The sequence below is a fragment of the Molossus molossus genome, unplaced genomic scaffold (genome assembly GCF_014108415.1).
Source record: "Molossus molossus isolate mMolMol1 unplaced genomic scaffold, mMolMol1.p scaffold_m16_p_1, whole genome shotgun sequence".
NCBI lineage: Eukaryota > Metazoa > Chordata > Mammalia > Chiroptera > Molossidae > Molossus > Molossus molossus.
In genome coordinates, this window is record NW_023425344.1 from 101,554,960 (window position 1) to 101,574,794 (window position 19,835).

Sequence of the window (19,835 nt, forward strand, 5' to 3'; positions counted from 1 at the left end):
ATGAAACTATGGATAGTACTGAACCATATACATATATACTATATTTTATATATATACTTACCTATGATAGTCTATAAATTAGGCACAGTAAGAGATTAACAACAATAACTGATATACACTTGAACTATTATAATAGTAGGCTCTAATAAAAGTTACATGACTGGTCACTTGTTCCAAGGAATCCCTGCTGAAATCTTCCTATAGGCTCAGTGCTCTACTGTCATGTTTTTTGTTCATGTCTTCCACTGACAGATATAATGCCTTATGTACTATGGCTGTAATCTTTTCAACTTGAGATGACAACAAAACTAGCATGAATTTTTTTTCCCTTCAGTTTCACAGATAGATGATTAATTTTTACCATAGATCTTAGCAACCTCAGCTTACAATTTTTTTACTTATTAAGTCAAGAATTTTCACCTTTTCATTAAGGAAGCACTTTATGGCTTTCTATTCGATATATCTGAATTGCCAGCATCACTACTTTTGTGCTTTGAGGCTATTATGTATTAAGTAAAAGAAAGGTGACTTGAGCATGTGACAGTCTATAGGATAACCAAGAGAACTACTAAATGACTAACTGGTGGGGAGCATATCCAGCATGGAGATACTGGACAAGGGATGATTTATTGCCCCCAGCACTGATGGAACAGACAGCATGAGATTTCATCATGTTACTCAGAATGTTGCACAATTTAAAACTTACCAATTTATTTCTGGCATTTTCCCTGCAATATTTTCAGACCATGGTTGACTCTAGGTAACTGAAATAATGGAAAGCAAAACTGTGGCTAAGGGGGTCTTACTGTACTTGTTAAACTTTTACTCACACAGCATCCCATTGTAGTGTGGTTACCAGTTTTACCATTTTATATATCTATTTTTGCTAAAGGTGTTAACTTCCTTAGTGTTAAATACATGCCCTTTTTATTTTTATTTTTTTATCCTTACCAGAGCATGTTTGTTTGCATTTATCTTCAGATAGAGCAGGAGAGGGGAGGGGGAGACAGAGAGAGAAACATCGATGTGAGAGGGACACATCGAGTGGCTGCCACCCACATGACCCCAACCTGGGCCAGGGACAGACTGCAACCAAGGTACGTGCCCTTAGCGGAAACCGAACCCGGGACTCTCCGGTCCGCAGGCCGACGCTCTAACCGCTGAGCCAAACCAGGCAGGGCAATACATGCCCTTTTTAAAATTTATATCTTTTCAAATTTTTTTAGCATTTGACCTCACTGAACTTGTACTACTTCTAAAGTACTCTCTTGAATTGAGTGATATTACATTGATGATAGGTATTTTCTCTTTCTGTTTTGCTGGCCTTTTTAATTGCCAACCCCTTAAATGTGGGGTATAGTAAGATTTATCCTTAATCTAATTTTCATTATGCACAGTCTCCAGGTTATATAATCCATTTTCATATCTTCATTTAACATGTATATATATATCCAAATGCTGATAACTCTCAAATATATCTCTAATCCTAAAGTCTTGCTAAAGTTTTAAAGTAATTTGGGTAGTGGCTTATTAAATTACTCTTCTGGATATGCTCTAGGGGCTTTAAAATTAAGCTGTCTAAAACTGAGCCGCTCCCACAAATTCCAGTATATTTGATCTTACACTGGTTTTAGCCCATCTTTCTCTGTCTGGGTCCAACCAGGAGCAAGAAACCACATAGTCATTTTAACAGTGAAAGTGTAATATAAAAATATAATTTTTTAGTTTAATGTTTTAAAAAAACATTTTTTTTTTTTTTATCCTCACCCGAGGACATTTTTCCATTTTTTGTTCAGATAGAGCGGGAGGGAGAGAGAGGAGGAGAGAGAGAGAAACATCGATGTGAAAGGGACACATCGAGTGGCTGCCACCCACACGACCAACCAGGGCCGGGGACAAACTGCAACCGAGGTACGTGCCCTTAGCGGGAACCGAACCCGGGTCTCTCTGTACCGCAGGTCGACACTCCAACCACCGAGCCAAACCTGCCAGGGCTAAAAAACCAATTTTTATAGGGGATTTAAATAACTAGGGATTGGCTAGTAATAAGTAAAGAAAACTCTAAAATATATAGACTAATACATTTAAAGAGCAGCTAATATGCCTAGGATTCAGTTCTTCACCTCCAGGTCGAGGTTTTGACCTTGTTGGAGAGGACATGGCCTTGGCTCACTGAAAGGCAGAGAAACCATGGTGCCATGCAAGGTGAACCTGATAGAAATCTGCCCTTTAGGGTACTAGGGAAAGCTGTTTATGGCTTATCTTATATTGGAGAAGCTGCTGGGTACTGCTGGCCACTGCACTGCAGGAGCCAGCCTTTGGAAAAGCTGCATGAGGAGCAGGGGCCAGATGCTGGAGAAATCACAGGGTGGTGCAAACTGGAGCCTTGAGCATACTAAAATTAAAAACAAAAACTTTCCTCCTACATTGTCTCTTCAGTGCCCTCTACTGACAAAATTTAACATCGTGTCAGCTAGCAAAGCAAAAACATTTAAAGGGCCCAGATTCATGTTCCTGGAGCTAACAAAAAGGATGAAAAGGAACTAAGAGACAACATTTCAATAACCAGACATCCATCCAGAAACCCCCTCCATTCCTACACTCTACTGGTTTCTTCAAATGTCTTTTGTCTATGATTTGTTTTTCCATCCTTCTTAGGGCTTAAATCAGACTCATATAACTTTTCTTAATTCATTCAGCCTTCTCTCATGTAGTTTATCTTCTTTGTCTTCTGTTTTCTTCCTATAAAACAAAACTAACCATATTATTTATAGAATTAAATTTAAACAAGGCTCTTCACAATTTGGCTATAGCCCATCTTTCTAGTTCCTTTTATCACTAAACTTTTTATTACATCTCAGACATTCCAGACCCTTTGATAACTTTTTGTTTGTCCCCTTCTCCAAGGCTTCCTTCCTCAGCATTTTTCAAATTAGGTGTTACCTCAGTGAAGCCTCCTCTAACTTAGGAAATTAGTTGCTCTGTGTTCTACGTTCTCTCACCACTTTTAAAAACCATTCTTTTTAATAGCAGTTACCATGTTGTATATGATAATTACCATATATGTATCTACTGTATTTCTCTCACGTTCCTAGGACCTGACACCCAGTGAATAGGGGAATAATTTTCTGTCTTCATGAAGAGTCTGTATTTTCCATTTGAAGTCTATGTATTATAAATAGACTTTTGGGCTTCCTATTTTAAAGGTAGCTCTTGAATATTGTCCTTCTGTTTCCATTGTAATATTATGCTTTATATTTTATAGTTTTTAATAGTTTAAAAGGTACTTTTAAATATTTTATTTTGGCTGGCACCTTCCTTCTAGCCAGCCACCCCCAGTGGCAGGGGAGCCTGGAGGTCAGTGGCCTCGGGTGCCTTCATGCATCTGGGAGCAGATAATGCTGTGAGGCTGGGTCTGTGCTAACAGGGCGGGACTGTGTGCAAGGCCTAGGGCAGCAGTTGCGATCCTCAGGGGCTGCTGATTTCGCCATGTAGTGGAAGGGATTAGATGTTGTAACCAACTCTTCAGAAAGCCCTGCTTGGTTGAAACTTTGGAAGGTCTTTTTGATCTCTGTCCCCTTTCACAGCCACTTCTGAAGCTACTTGAGAAAATTGTTGTGACAGTTCCTCTTAACAAGATTGTTGAAAACATATAACCTCTGTGAAGAAAGTGGCACTTTTTCTCTTTTGCAGAAGAGACATTCTCAAATTCCAAAATGTTAACCAAGACCCCAATTAACCAGAAAGCTGCTAATAACAAGAAAAAGATTTTAAACTGAAGGACCTTTTTTTTTTTTCTTTTTTCTTAATCCTCACCCAAGGATATTTTTTTCCATTGATTTTTTAGAGAGTGGAAGGGAGGGAGAGAGAGAGAAACATTGATTGGTGGCCTCCCACATGTGTCCTGGCAGACTGCTGGGGATTGAACCTGAAACCCAGGTAGAAGCCCTTGACCAGAAATTGAACCCATGACCCTGTGGTGTGCAGGCTGACACTCTAACCATTTAACAACCTGAAAACCCATTGAAAGCACACTAGAATCCGTTCCCTGGGCATAATGAGTCCTTCCAGGAGAACACTACCTCGGACTCTGTGTTCACAGAAACATCCTCCCCTATGCTCAAAAATGCCATCTCCCACCCAGCTGGTGTGGCTCAGTGGTTGAGCATTGACCCATGCACCAAGAGGTCAGTGGTTCGAGTCCCTGTCAGGGCATGTGCCCAGGTTGTGGGCCAAATCCTCAGTGGGTGGTCTGCAAGAGGCGGCTGATGATGTTCTCTCACATTGATGTTTCTCTTTCTCCCTCTCCCTCCCTCTCTCTCAAATCAGTAAAGGAAAAAAATGCCATCTCCTTCTTGACAGTGGAGGGTCCTAAGCACTCATGTTGCCCTTATTGTCTCTAGTGACATTTAATTCTGAACAGGAGACCTTTGGGCCAGCAAAGCTTCCCAGGCTTAGCTGTGGGACTGTCACAGGAAAAGGCTATGAAGAAAAGCAGTCTGTTGAAGAATGAGACAGTCCACCAGGGAGATGTCTCATGGGGTTCCAGCAGTTCCGCATGGCAGTACACCCTGCGCAATGATAGCCACTCCTCCAGACTTTCTGAACAGTACCCTGATTGGTCTGCCACGGAGATGTTTGACCATCCCATCCTGTGCAGCTTGTCAAGGAAAAGACTAAATGAGAGGAGTCCGTCTCTGATCTGGCAGGCTCCCTCCTTTCCCCTAAACTTTGATCTTGAGCCCTCATTTCTAGATTAGGTTCTGAATGTTAGGGATAATAATAAGTAATGACATTTTCAGCAATTCCTCTGGGGTAAAAGGTATCCAAAAAAAAAACAAACCCCAAAACAAAAGTGAACCACAGTCAAAGAGCTTCACTGGCTCTATTTGTAGTTGTATGATGAGTTTTCTAAAATAATGTTACTACAAATTTTTGGTTTTTTTTACCTGTTATGCCCTGTTTGCAAAAACAGTTTAAAAAACAGAACAAAACAGAAAAAACTTGTCCTAGAAAAAAAGGAGTAAGTAAGAAGTCATTTTCACTGAGCATGGATGATGTTCAGCTCACATGTTTTGGTTGTAGACACGTAGGAAATCTGGCAGGGCCCTGGTCAGTTTTGCTCAGTGGTGAGAGTGTCAGCCTACGGACTAAAGACTCTGGTTTGATTCCAGTCAAGGGCATGTACTTCGGTTGCGTTTCGGTCCCCATCCCTGGTCGGGGTCATATGGGAGGCAACCAGTCTATGCATCTCTCTCACATCAATTTTTTTTCTCTCTTTCTCTCCTTCCCACTTTACCTGAGAATAAATAGAAAAAGTATCCTTGGATGAGGGTTTAAAAAAAAAGGAAAGAAATCTGGCTGGGCACTAGCTATGAAGGGCTGTACAAGTCACATTGAGAAACTTTATAATACTCTTGCATTTTCTGAGCAGGAGGAAGTAAAAAATTAACACATAAGCCTTTTTTCTAGACTCTTTTCTGTATTATAGTTTTCAGACTGACCATATTAGATTTTTCATTGTTAAGACTTTTCTGTTTTTCACATTTGAACAACTATAGGTTTGGGGAATTTTCTTGTAGCTTATATATATCTCTGTATATTATATTGATACTGTGAAACTTTGCCAGCCACATGTTGGTAAGGCACAAGTAAAGTATTACTGTAACTAAGTTATTTTTAAAGTTAAATATATATTTTTATGTGCCTTTGAATTTTTATTGCGGAGTCTGCTTTTTTTTTAATTACATGAGGATATTTTTCCATTTATTTTGTTCAGATAGAGTGGGAGGGAGAGCGAAGAAGAGAGAGAGAAACATCGACGTGAAAGGGATACATTGAGTGGCTGCCACCCGCATGACCAACCAGGGCCGGGACAAACTGCAACCAAGGTACGGGCCCCTAGTGGGAACCATACCCGGGTCTCTCTGGACCACAGGCCGATGCTCTAACTGCTGAGCCAAACTGGCCAGGGGGAGAGTTTGCATTTCAAAGATAGTACATCAAATGTTGTCATTTGACTTGTTTTTATTGCATTTCCATTGTAAGCTGTGTCAGTATATTTGGAAAAGTGTTTTTATACTTTCTTTTCTTTTTTCTTCATCTGTTATGCTTTTCACAGCAAGTAACAATGGATTGTAAAGTATAAAGGCACAGGTTACTCATGATGCTTCTGCAGAGACTGTGGGTTATACCACATAATGTAATTTGGAAATATGGGTATTTTAGTACAGTACATACTTGCATTACATAGGTACTTTATATAACATAATAAAGAGTAAGTGGTAAAATGAAAAAAATTATATCATCATGCCTTTATTTATTTATTTATTTATTTTTTAATCCTCACCGGAGGACATTTTTCCATTTTTGGTTCAGGTAGAGTGGGAGAGAGAGAGGAACACACACAGAGAGAGAGAGAAACATCGACGTGAAAGGGACACATCGAGTGGCTGCCACCCGCACGACCAACCAGGGCCGGGGACAAGCTGCAACCGAAGTACATGCCCTTAGTGGGAACCGAACCCGGGTCTCTCTGGACCGCAGGCCAACGCTCTAACCGCTGAGCCAAACCGGCCAGGGCTATCATCATGCCTTTAAATATCTTACTATGTGGAGGATAAAGTATGTAGATAAGCAAGGCATGATATCCTTTGAAATGTACTACCTTGTGAAATAGGCTGGACATATTTTATAGTTATTTTACTAATGAGGAAATGGATTCTAAGAATGTGAATCACTTGTTACAAAGCTCTAATAAGTGACAAATCTAGAACTATATAATTCATGAATCTAATTACAAAAAGTTGATACTTTATTTGTTCTGTTTATTTTTGCTCTTCTTACTTAAAGTTCTAGCTATCTGGGACTTGTAATTGTTATCTTTAGTGTCTCTCAGTCAGCTCATGTGGACAAAAAATTACTCCTATATATTTGTAGTTACGTTAGCACTGCTATAAGTAAGTGCATTGGATGGTTTTCACACATGTTTAACTTTGTTTAGTTTCCCTCCTTATTAGAAGTTAGATCTGGGTAATTATAGAACGTCTCAGTTTAGAGAAGGATCTCAGGAATGGGGCCAGAGGAGTGAGATGTCCTGTGGTAGCAGAGCACACCCTTTATGTATCAAATGGGCTTTTGTTCATGGGCATTAGAGACTGGAAGGTGCTTTAAAGCTCCAAGGACTGGTGATGATACCACTGAGAATGTAATTTTTTTCAACCTTTGTCAAACCTCACATGACTAACCTTAGGAAAACTAGAATCATAAAATATTTTCACCAATTTAAAAAGAAAAACGAAACCAATACATTTACTAGATTTAAAAAACCATGTTGTTTCAACTGATGAGTACTCTATAAATTAAATATCTCTATAACATTAATGCTTACTTGGTTGACTTAATGTTTTACAGCCTGTGCTTAACTTAAGGGACCTTGGATTATCTGAATTAAAACTTGGACAGATTGATCAGTTGGTAGATAGTCTACTTCCTGGATTTTGTAAAGGCAAAAACATTTCTTCCCATTGGCATACATCTCATGTCTCTGCACAGTCCTTCTTTGAAAATAAATATGGTAAGTTAATATATTTTTGTTTTAATTAATTTTAGTACTATTAACAGTCATAGTAGATACCATTTATTAACACTCACTGTGTACCAGGTTCTTTACTGACTTGTTTCCTTCCTTTCTTCCTCTCCCTTCTTCCCTCTCTCCCTTTCTCCCTTTTTAGCTAACTTTTTATATTGGAATTATTTTATTTTATTTTTTAAATATGTTTTTATTGATTTTAGAAAGAGAGGAATAGAGAAGGAGAGAGAGAGAAACATCGATATGAGAGAAACATCAATCAGCTTCCTCCTTCATGCCCTCCACCAGGGATCAAGCCCAAAACCTGGGCATGTGCCATAATTGGGAATTGAATGGGTGATCTTTGGTGCATGGAAAAATGCTCAACAGACTGAGCCACAGTGGCCAGGCTATATTGGAATAATTTTAGATTTACAGAGAAGTTGCAAAGGTAGAAAAGAGTTCTTATCTACACTTCATGTGGCTTCGCCTAATGCTAAATACTTACATAATCGTGGTTCATTTGTCAAAACTAAGAAATTAACATTGGTGCATTACTTTTTTGTTTGTTTTTTTTTTGTTAATCCTCACTTGAGGATATTTTTCCATTGTCTTTTAGAGAGAGTGGAAGGGAGGGAGGGAAAAAGAGAGAGAGAGAAAGAGAGAGACATCGATGTGAGAGAGATACTAGAGACACATTAATTGGTTGCCTCCTGCATGATCCCAACCATGGCCAGAGATCAAACCTGCAACCCAGGTATGTGTCCTTGACTGGAATCAAACCCGAGACCCTTTAGTCCACAGGCCGATGCTCTAACTTCTGAGTCAGACCAGCCAGGGCTGGTGCATTACTTCAGACTATAGACTTTATTTAGATTTTACCAAATAAAAGTTTAACTGCCAAATCACTAGTTTTTCCACTAGGATCAATTTTCTGTTCCAGAATCTAATACATTATACTACATATATTGGAATCCAGGTAACTTACTACTAATCTCTGAGAATATATTGAAGAAACAGCAACGGTCCCTTCTTTTATAAAATGTGTACATATCGCTCTGGCCGGTTTGGCTCAGTGGTTAGAGCGTCAGCCTGTGTTCCAGAGAGACCCGGGTTTGGTTCCTGTTAAGGGCATGTACCTCAGTTGCAGTTTGTCCCCGGCCCTGGTTGGTCGTGCGGGTGGCAGCCACTCGATGTGTCCCTTTCATGTCAATGTTTCTCTCTTTCTCTTCTCTCTCCCTCCCACTCTATCTGAACAAAAAATGGAAAAGTGTCCTCGGGTGAGGATAAAGAAAATAAAAGAAAGAATGTCTACATATCTTCTTGAGTCTTGTAACAATCTGGTGTTATAATAAATGGATATATTGTTGAAAGACATGTTAGCTTTATGAATTCGTATTTTAAAAAATATGTTTTTATTGATTTTTTTAGAGAGAAAGGAAGGGAGAGAGATAGAAACATCAATGTGAGAGAGAAACATCGATCTGCTGCCTCCTGTACGCCCTGTATTAGGGATCGAGCCTGCAACCTGGGCATGTGCCCTGACTGGGAATCAAACTGGTACCTCTCAGTCCATGGGACGACGCTCAATCTACTGAGCCACACTGGCTGGTCGTGAATTTTTTTTTGGATGATACTTAAACAAGGAATGTTAGAGGCTTGTCAAAAACTTGTTCTATATTAATGGAAGAATGTATTTTTAAAGTCAGTATAAGCACCCCTACTAGGAATCAAAACCACAGCCTAGGTATATGCCCTGACTGGGAATCAAACCCAACAACTCCTGTGTTTATGACAGCGTTATTTACAATAGCTAAGAACTGGAAACAGTCCAAGTGCTGATCAGTAGATGAGTGGATAAAAAAGCTGTGGTACATTTACACAATGGAATACTACTTGGCTATAAAAAAGAAGAAACTCTTACCCTTTGCAACAGCATGGATGGACCTAGAGATTATTATGTTAAATGAAATAAGCCAGTCAGAGAAAGACAATTATCACATGATCTCACTTATATGTGGAATCTAGTGAATAAAATAAAGTGACCAACAAAATAGGACCAGAGACATGGATGCATGGAACAGATTTGACATCTCAGAGGAGGGGAGGGGGTAGAGGAAACCGGAAGACATTAACCAAAGTACATATATGCATATAAACATAGCCCATGGACATAGAAAATAGGGTGGAGAAGGCCTGGGGTTAGGCATGGGTTGGATAGAGGGGGTAAAGTGGGGGGATATTTGGGATATTTGTAATAGTGTCGACAATAAAATAAAAGTGAGCCCTGGCTGGTGTGGTTCAGTAGTTAGAGGGTTGACCCGCACACCAAAGGGTCCCGGTTCAATTCCCAGTCAAGGGCACATACCTGGGTTGCAGGTTCAATCTCCTGCTCCTGTTGGGCAACCAATTGATATGTCTCTCTCACATTGTCTCTCTCTATCTCTCCCTCACCCTCCTCTCTTTCACTTTCTCTAAAAATCAGTGGAATAAATATCCTTGGTTGAGTATTAAGAACAACAAAAATTACTACAAGCTATGAAAGCCCAGGAACAAAAGACTGAGCAGGTTTGAATAGTTTTGTAATGAAGGTTTGATTTGAAACTGTACTTTGTATAGATTTAATTCATTAACTACTTTTTATTTTTTTGCTTTCAAGTCACATAAGGGCTGGAGGATAAATAAAGAATTCAAGAATGAGAAAAAATGAAAAGTTTTTTAGCTTGGGGCTTAGATTAAAAGTCTGCTTCTATTTGCTTCTCTTTTTGTGCTATACTGCCTTCTTCCTGAGAGAAGACTTAGTGGTTAAGAGTGAGGAGTAGCCCTGACTGGTGTGGTCAAGTGGTTAGAGCATCCACCCATGCACAGAAGGGTCACAGGTTCGATTCCTGGTCTGGGTCACGCACCTGGGTTGCAGGTTTGATCCCTGGCCCAGATTGGGGTGCATGTGGGAGGCAACTGATTGATATGTCTGTCACATCAATGTTTCTCTCTCCCCCCCTCCCTCCCTTCCACACTCTCTAATAATGAATGGAAAAAATATCCTTGAGTGAGGATTAACAACAAAAAGAGTGATGAGTACATTAGGATCAAATTCAGTCCTGCCTCTGATTGACTGGTATTTTTTTTTTTTTTAATCCTCACCCGAGGACATTTTTTGTTCAGGTAGAGTGGGAGGGAGAGAGAGGAAGAGAGAGAGAGAGAGAAACATCGATGTGAAAGGGACACATCGAGCGGCTGCCACCCGCACGACCGACCAGGGCCGGGGACAAACTGCAACCAAGGTACATGCCCTTAGCGGGAACCGAACCTGGGTCTCTTGGGACCACAGGCTGATGCTCTAACCACTGAGCCAAACCGGCCAGGGCTGACTGGTATTTTTTTATTTTAATTTTTTTAATCCTCACTCGAGGATATTTTTCTGTTTATGTTCAGATAGAGTGGGAGGGAGGGAGAGATAGAAACATTGATGTGAGAGAGACACACCGACTGGTTGCCTCCCGCACAACCCTGACCAGGGCTGGGGACAAACTGCAACCGAGGTACGTGCCCTTGACTGGAATCGAACACGAGACTCACTGGTCGATGGGCTGATGCTCTAACCACTGAACCAAACTGACCAGGGCTTGACTGTGGTATTTATTTAATTTCTCTAAATTGCTATTTTTCCCATGTTAGTTTGAGAAATAACTATCTCATTTTAGAGGACCAGATGAAATAATTTATTAAAGTACTTGGGTCCCATAGCAGATGTTCAGTAAAATTCATGAAATGTAGAGTAAAATTTTTGTTATTGTTGTTGTCTTATTATTATTGCTCTTCTAGTTTTCATATTTACATATCCTTATAAGGTTGTTTCTCTTACTGCCAGACATTTTCTAGGCTTAGACAGGCAGAGGTATTAGGAAGGGGTTTCTGACTTCACTCTATGGGTTCTTAGAAGAATTGTTGAATCCTAATTGGGATACAAGGATAGATGAGAACCACAGTTTTTGTTTTTTCTGCGTCCCCTTTTCATAGGCTCATGGATCTAAAGTAGGATGGGGCCCATTAGTCAAAAATAGGAATTAGGAAGAGCCCCAAAGTATTCATGGCTTATAGCTATTGAAGGAACTTTCTTTGTTCCAAATGACTGCAGAAACTTTTAAGAGATCACTTTGTTCATTAGAGGTTTTTAAATTTTCTCTAGGAAATAATGATTCTTTACCTTTTTATGCCCTACACTAAAGGTAACGTTAGCTAAACATATATGCCTTTTACCTTTTGCTTTAAATTTAATTTCATTGGCTGTTCTATTTGTATATCAGATACAAAGTTTAACAGGTGATAGACAGTAAAGTGACGAAGAACTATATTTAGATCAGCAGTGCTTTTAGATATTTATAAAAATATGTACAGATAAAAAGCAAAACATATTTTGGTTTTTCAAATACTTAGTAAAATGACGTTTTATATGAATTTTTTTATAGTTTGGCAATTAGAACATTTACTTTTTTTATTTTCCCTCCAGGTTACATAGATGTATTTAGTACTTTACGTTCCTCTTGCTTGTACAGACAACATTCAAGAACTCTGAGGAGCATTTGTTCGGATCTTCAGTACTGGCCAGGTGTGAAGCAACTTTATTTTGGAAGAAAATAGATGTATTTAATAGATTCTGATTTGTTTTTCTTTTTTTTTTTTAATCCTCACTCGACATTTTTCCATGTTTTGTTTAGATAGAGCGGGAGGGAGAGAGAGAGAGAGAGAGAGAAACATCAATGTGAAAGGGACGCATCGAGTGGCTGCCACCCGTACGACCAACCAGGGCCGGGGACAAACTGCAACTGAGGCACGTGCGCCTAGCGGGAACCGAACCCGGGTCTCTCCGGACTGCAGGCCGACTCTCTAACCGCTGAGCCACACCAGCCAGGGCTGATTTGTTTTTCTTAATGATGCTAAAGATTGTAAACATTTATTTGTAGCCCACAGTAAAACTTATAGAGTATTTTTTTATTGATTAGTTTGGGTATGTCTATGTAATTATTTATGTGGAAAATATAAAGTAGGAGCTAAATTTTGAGTGTGAATGGTAAGTATCACTGTAAAACATGGTCTAGGGTACTTATATACACCTGCTTCAAAATAATTAACTAAGCACATTTGTTTACTTCCCCTTATTTTCAAAATCCCACTGCAAGATAGAAAAATGAGAAGGAAGTCAGGGCTAGAAAGAATTTTATCAATGGGTCAGAAATGTGAGAATTTTACATAATTTATAAAATAGATGACTTCAAATTGATAGCGAAATCAAATGTGCATTTATTCATATTTTTTTACCATTATTATATGATAATATATCAGGCACTAGTGATGGATTTTAGGTGACAGTGATAAATAGAAATGACATGCTTTTTACCTTTATAGAATTCAGGTTGATATCAGAGGGGTACGGTGTACTGTTGTTTCCACTGGAATTTAGGAAAAACCCCAAAGTTTGAATCAATAATAACGGACTCTGGGATGGTTGATACAGTCAACAGTTGAAAGATATCCAGAAGTGGGCCAATCACAGAGCAGATGCCGCTTTTAAATTTTAGGCTACAATTGGCAAAAAGATACTGTTGCATTATTGGTGTGTGTGTGTGTGTGTGTGTGTTGAGAGGAGTTTGTCTCTGAAGACTCTTGGTTTGAACATTGATGCCAAAGAGCGAAACAAAACAGTAGTTACTCCAGATTATTTTTGGACTTGAATCATATACTGAAGGTATCCTGCTCATTCACCACAAGTCTATATTTTGTAGTCTGAATACATTTGCCACCTTGGTAGTTTTGAAGAAGTTTATTAATGGATTAACAAGACTCTCCAAATGTTTGAGGAAAATTTGGAGCCTGAAAGAAAGGCACCAAGTTGAACAAAGAGACCAATAATCCTCTGAAAAAAATTGTTAGTGCAGAAAACAGAAGTATACTTAAGGAAGACATAATTTTAAATATTCATGGAGACAAAAACTGACCATGTATTTGGGTATGAAGCATATCTTCATTTTCAGAACATTTATAACTCAGAGGTTAGGGTCTCTGATCATATAATAAAACTGAAATAACAGAAAGGTAGCTAAAAAATACCTAAATATATGGAAATTTAAAGATACTTTTCTGAGTACTTTGTGGCTGAAAGGAAATATCAAAACTGAAATTACAAACAATTAGTAATGAGCCATAATGAAAATCTGCATAACAAAATGTTTGGGTTGATGACAATGATGCAGAGAGCATTGTATAATTAATTAGGAAATAGGAGGATGACAACTAAACATTCATTTTTTTTCTTTATCCTCACCTGAGGACATTTTTCTATTTTTTGTTCAGATAGAGTGAGAGGGAGGGAGAGAGAGAGAGAAAGAAACATCGACGGGAAAGGGACACATCGAGTGGTTGCCACTCACAGGACCCAACCAGGACCGGGGACAAAGTGCAACCGAGTTAAGTGCCCTTAGCGGAAACCAAACCCGGGTCTCTCTGGACCACAGGCCGACTCTAACCGCGGAGCCAAACCGGCCAGGGCTGTTTATAGTTTTTCAAAACCCATTAAATATTTTATTCTGACAAGAAACGTAACATAATGTATACATACATGTTTATGTGTCTAGATAGAAAACTTAAATGAAGGAAGTAAAAGAAGAGCTGAGTAAAAAAAAAAAACAAACCCCACCACAATCCTTTTTGGAAGGACTTAGTATTATTATAACAGTGTCAATTTATACCCAAATTCATCAATTCAGTACAACTCCAGTAAAGACCTGTTATGAAAATCAAGAAGTTGATTTTAAACTTGAGTGTAAAAATAAATTTAATCAGATTATTTTCTTACATTAAAACAAAAGTTCCAAATAGGTAAAGGTCTGTAAAAAACAACTCAAAGTATTAGATAGTCAGTAGACTGCCTTTAAAATTGTAGTTTGGGGATGGAACTCTAATCAAAGTACAATGCAGCAAACTATAGATTAAAAGGTAGGGCTACATTAATTTTATAAATTACTTTATTACTTAATTAAAAGACAAAGGCATTAAAATAAGTGTTTGAAATAGACATAATTAAAGTTTAGTGTATATGACATCCATATTCTACAAATGAAAATATGTGCAAAGGTTGTGAGTAGTCAATTGACTAAAGAAATAAAAATAGTCATTAGAAGTAAAAAAAAATTTCAAAACTTATTCTTACTGCTAATCTAAAATGCAAAATAAAACAAGGTGCTACTTTTTTTGCCCATTAGATTTGTACAAATTAAATTAACAAGATTTATATTACCCATTTTGCAAAGGCTTTGGTGAAAAGGATAATCATTGTTGGGTGTATAAATTTATAATAGCTTTCTAGAGGGCAATTTCTTAGTGTTAAACCATATAAATGTTACAGTTTTATTTTTAGGAATTTAGTCTACATGTACTGAAAGATAATAGGTACAGGAATTTTAATGAAGCATTATATTTAACACTAAAAAATGGGAAACAACGTCTGGAGTAGAGAAATGGTTGAATAAATTGCTATACTCAGATAAAAATTGGAAATCTATAAACAGCTATTAAACTGAATTGTACTTTCTGACCTATTTTGAAAATGTTCATGGTACATTAAATGAAAGAAAACAATCACAGGAAGTTAGTACTATTTTTATAGAAAAAGCATGTGTTTAAATACATACATGTATAGTCGTGGAGTTGATAACTAATACTGGTTACTTATAGCATGTAGGAGTGTGCCTCCTTAGGAGACACTTTTGTTTGCTACTCATCTATGGGTTTTTTTTTGTTGTTGTTGTTTTTAACATTTTTAAATTACCCCCAAAAAGAGTAAATTTAATTATATAGAGTCAGTCCATTTTAATAAGCGTATTGAAGTGTCGGGAAAAAAGAACTGTGTTAAAAAACAAGATGGAAACCTAGGATGTACAGGTATGATGTCAGCATTTTGAATCTTAGGCATTGTTGTCTTGTAAAAGTTTAAAATGAGAAGTAAATGTGATACTGTTTCATTCAGTTTTCATACAGTCTCGGAGTTTTAAAACGTTAAAGTCAAGGACACGACGTCTACAGTCTACCTCTGAAAGATTAGCAGAAACACAGTATATAGCACCATCGTTTGTGAAGGTAATTACACGTTTTTTTGTTTGTTTGTTTGAAAGAGCAGTAATTTTCAAGTTATTAAAATTAGAACCTTCAACATCTGATTTCTTTTGTGGGCTTATTGACTTTCTGCCATTTTTCTATTTATGATAAAGGATGAATATCCCTTATAATCCTAAATACAACTCTTCTGGGTGTCAAACTTGTCTCTCCACTGGCCTATTAGACATCTTCCTCTGTTTCTTCTCCCTACCAACCTATATGCCTTCTTATGAATAGCATTCACTGAAGGTAGAAGCCTGCTGATCTACTTTGATGTGTCCATTTTCTCTCACTTCCCACATCACTAAGTCCTCTTGATCACGAAAATCCTGTTGATCCAATCCAGCCTCTTAAATTTTTTTTAACAATTATTTTCTCTTTTTAAAAATATTTTTTATTGTTTTTTCTTTTTTAAAGAGAGGAAGGATGAGAGAGATAGAAACATCAGTTTGAGAGAGAAACATCGATTAGCTGCCTCCTGCATGCCCCTACTGGGGATTGAGCCTGAAACCCGGGCATGTGCCCTGACCTGGAATCGAACTGGGACCTCTTAGTCCATGGGATAATGCTCAATCCATGTAGCAACACCGGCCGGTCTTAAATATTTCTTAAATCTCTCTTTTTCATCCCCTCCCACTTCTGTTGCATAGGTAGACTACTGTTAGAGTAATCTAGGCAAGAAATGGTTATAGACTCTCATGTAGTACCCATGCCTTTTAGTTTTACTACCTTCAGTTAAGCCTCCAGACTGCCATCTTACCTATCTAAAATATATTACGTGTAATCATTGTATTCCTCTGCTTTATTAAAGTCACCTGCTGTGATACACAGGGCACATTATCATTTGTCCTCTGCTTACCTTTTTTCCCCTTATTTTTCAGTGTGTCACCCCTCTGTACCTCTCCCCTCCTCCTCTCTTATCATTTTAAAGTCCTGTCATACTAAATTGCTTGCAGTTCTTCAGCACTTTTAAAGGCTTTTGTTTCATCCCTCTGTCAGATTGCCCCTGCTGTTTGTTCTCTGTGGTATGCCATTCTCTGAAAGGCCTTTCTTGACTTCTTTAGGTAGCATTTATTTTACCACCATACCTAGTATTTCTAAAATAGTCTCAAAACTTTATTTATGTATCTCTTTCCAGTAGACAGAAAGCATTCAGATCATTGTTCATTTATCTTTACATCTTTAGAACCTACACAGCACCAAGGATATGAAATGTGCTTGATGAACATTTAATATATTAATGAGATTTTCCTGTAGTACGGTTAAAGGAGTGTGAACATCAAGCTATTGAACCCTAAGTCAACCTGTTTTCAGTATAATGTTCTTACAGAAAGTTTATTTGTATTAACTGATTAATACAGGTTTAGGATCCTAGCCATGGATTAAGTAATTTATTGTTAAGTTTTAATGAAATGTATCTTACTGTATCTTAATGTATCTTTCATTGAAATGAAAAATTCTAGAATTTCAATGAATTTTTTGTGTGTGAGTGGTCAGAATATTTCTGGAGAGTAGTATTACCTACATAGTCAGCTAATACTGTTGTGTTCATATATTTAGGGATTTCTTTTGCGGGACAGGGGATCAGATGTTGAGACTTTGGACAAACTCATGAAAACCAAAAACATACCTGAAGCTCACCAGGATGCATTTAAAACTGGTTTTGCAGAGGGTTTTCTGAAAGCTCAAGCACTAACACAAAAAACCAACGGTAAGCTAATTTAACATTCATGTTTGAAGGGAGTTTCTGAAAGGAAGTCATAGCCCCACCTTCAGGTGATTATGAATAACTTTTCTACTAATTATCCAACTTACCATTGGTTATATTGTATTATATTTATAACTGAAGCTGTGTAGAAATGGAAATATCTGCTGGCATTTTCCCTTTTTCAACTGAGAAACCAAAGTCAAGCCTTTATGAAATTTTTGCTAACAGGGTGCTGAAAGGAAATCATGGCAATTATGCAAAAGAACACCAGGTTTCAAAATTGCATGTGATATAATATGATTATCACCAGTAACCTTATATTTGCTGTCATTTCTCACTGGTATTATTGGAATTAAGGCTTTTTCTTTTGCAGATTCTCTAAGAAGAACTCGTCTGATTCTCTTTGTTCTGCTGCTGTTTGGCATTTATGGACTCTTGAAAAACCCATTTTTATCTGGTAAAGGCTCTTTTTATTTATCTGACTTATTTAACCTTAAAAATCTTTTACGTGCCCATTTCTTTTTCATAGTCAGTCTACTTAACACAGAGAAAGAAAAACATTGATGTTTATAGTTCTAGGACCTAGGCCTTTCATTCCTAAGTCAAGACTTCTCAGATTGGGTCACTTTAAGATTGTTTTTTGCATTAAAGTAGAAAAAATTTAATCTGTTATGATTGTACCATCTGCCAAGTCAGAGGGCTTGTTATATTTACATTGATTTGTGTATTACAAAAAAAATTTCTTCAGGCACTGTACAAATTCAAGTTTTGTGCATTTTGAGATAATAATTAATGTTTTGTGAAAGTTCCAAGGATTGGAGTGAAATGTTATTTCAACTTCTAGTAGTTACTGGTTTCCTAGATTTTAATCCTCACCTGAGGATATGTTCTTGTTTTCTTTATCCTCACCCGAGAATATTTTTGCATTTATCTTCAGATAGAGTGGGAGGGAGAGGTGGGGAAGAGAGAGAGAAACATCGATGTGAGAGAGACACATCAACTGGTTGCCACCTACACAACCCCAACCCGGCCGAGGACAAACTGCAACTGAGGTATGTGTCCTTAGCGGGAACCAAACCCCAGACTCTGGTCCAGGGGCCGGCGCTCTAACCATTGAGCAAACCAGCCAGTTTTTATCGAAGTTTTAAAGAAGAAGGAAGAGAGAGAGAGAAACATTGATGTGTGTGTGAGAGAGAGAGACATTGATTGGCTGCCTCCCTTGCGCCCCCTGCATGTCCCCCCCCCACCCAGAGATCAAACCCACAACCCGGGCATGTGCCTGGACTGGGAATCGAACTGGGACCTCTCAGTCCATGGGATGATGCTCAATTCAATGAGCCACACCAGTTGGGCATTTTTTTTTAATTATGCAAAACATATATTACAGTATGAAATCTTCTGCCTTTTGGTAATTTCTCTAATTTTTAATCAAGTCCAAGTGATTCTGCTGTAAATTTATGTGGATTATTTATTAAGTCCATCTATATAGAGCCTTAAAAAGTAATTTAGTGGGCTAAACCAATTAGTGTCTTTTCTAGAATTACAGTTTTAAATCTGTTCTTCTGTCTTGTATGTTCTTTTTTTTTTTTTTTTTTCATCCTCACCTGAGGACATTTTTCCATTTTTTTGTACAGACAGAGTGGGAGAGAGAGGAAGAGAGAGGGAGAGAGAGAAACATCGATGTGAAAGGGACACATCAAGTGGCTGCCACCCGCACGACCAACCAGGGCCGGGGACAAACTGCAACCGAGGTACATGCCCTTAGCGGGAACCGAACCCGGGTCTCTCCGGACCGTAGGCCGACGCTCTAACCGCTGAGCCAAACCGGCCAGGGCTGTCTTGTATGTTCTTGATATATTAAATGTTTCTTTTTAATCCTATATTTTTGCCTACTCATTTTTGGCTGTTATATTTTAGTTTATCATAAAGACCATATTTTTTGCTTATTCTGAAGAAACTAGAAATTGCTCAGTTTACTCATTTATTTTTGTTCAGTGTGAAAGTTTACCTGAGGGAGAAAGGTTTAAGAAAGTTTTCTGTGCCCTGGCCAGTTTGGCTCAGTGGTTAGAGTGTCGGCTCGCGGTCCAGAGAGACCGGGGGTTCACTTCCCACTAAGGTCATGTACCTCGGTTGCAGTTTGTCCCGGCCCTAGATGGGGTCATGTGGGTGGCAACCAGTCGATGTGTCTCTCTCACATGGATGTTTCTCTCTTTCTCTCTCTCCCCTCCCTCTCTTTCTCTTCTGCTCTATCTGAAGATAAATGCAAAAATGTCCTCAGGTGAGGATAAAAAAAGTAAAGTAAAATAAAAAAGAAATCTTTTTTTCCCCTTAGTTGATTTGTTTGTTCCCCATAGTTGATCTCACATATTTTACTATCCTATCAAATTTCACTTTCTTTCTTTTTTT

General features: G+C 38.1%; 1 protein-coding gene and 1 pseudogene across 2 annotated transcripts in view; both read left to right on the top strand.

Annotated features, from left to right (window-relative positions):
- YME1L1 (YME1 like 1 ATPase) overlaps positions 1–19,835 on the top strand; it is a 61,840-nt gene that overhangs the window by 15,011 nt on the left and 26,994 nt on the right. For both annotated transcript variants that reach the window (XM_036261294.1, XM_036261303.1), the window contains exons 3-7: positions 7,414–7,576; positions 12,081–12,179; positions 15,594–15,703; positions 17,282–17,432; positions 17,803–17,886. In XM_036261294.1, coding sequence (XP_036117187.1) covers positions 7,414–7,576; positions 12,081–12,179; positions 15,594–15,703; positions 17,282–17,432; positions 17,803–17,886 — 607 coding nt within the window. The remainder of the gene's footprint in view (positions 1–7,413; positions 7,577–12,080; positions 12,180–15,593; positions 15,704–17,281; positions 17,433–17,802; positions 17,887–19,835) is intronic.
- LOC118637811 lies at positions 2,199–4,790 on the top strand (annotated as a pseudogene).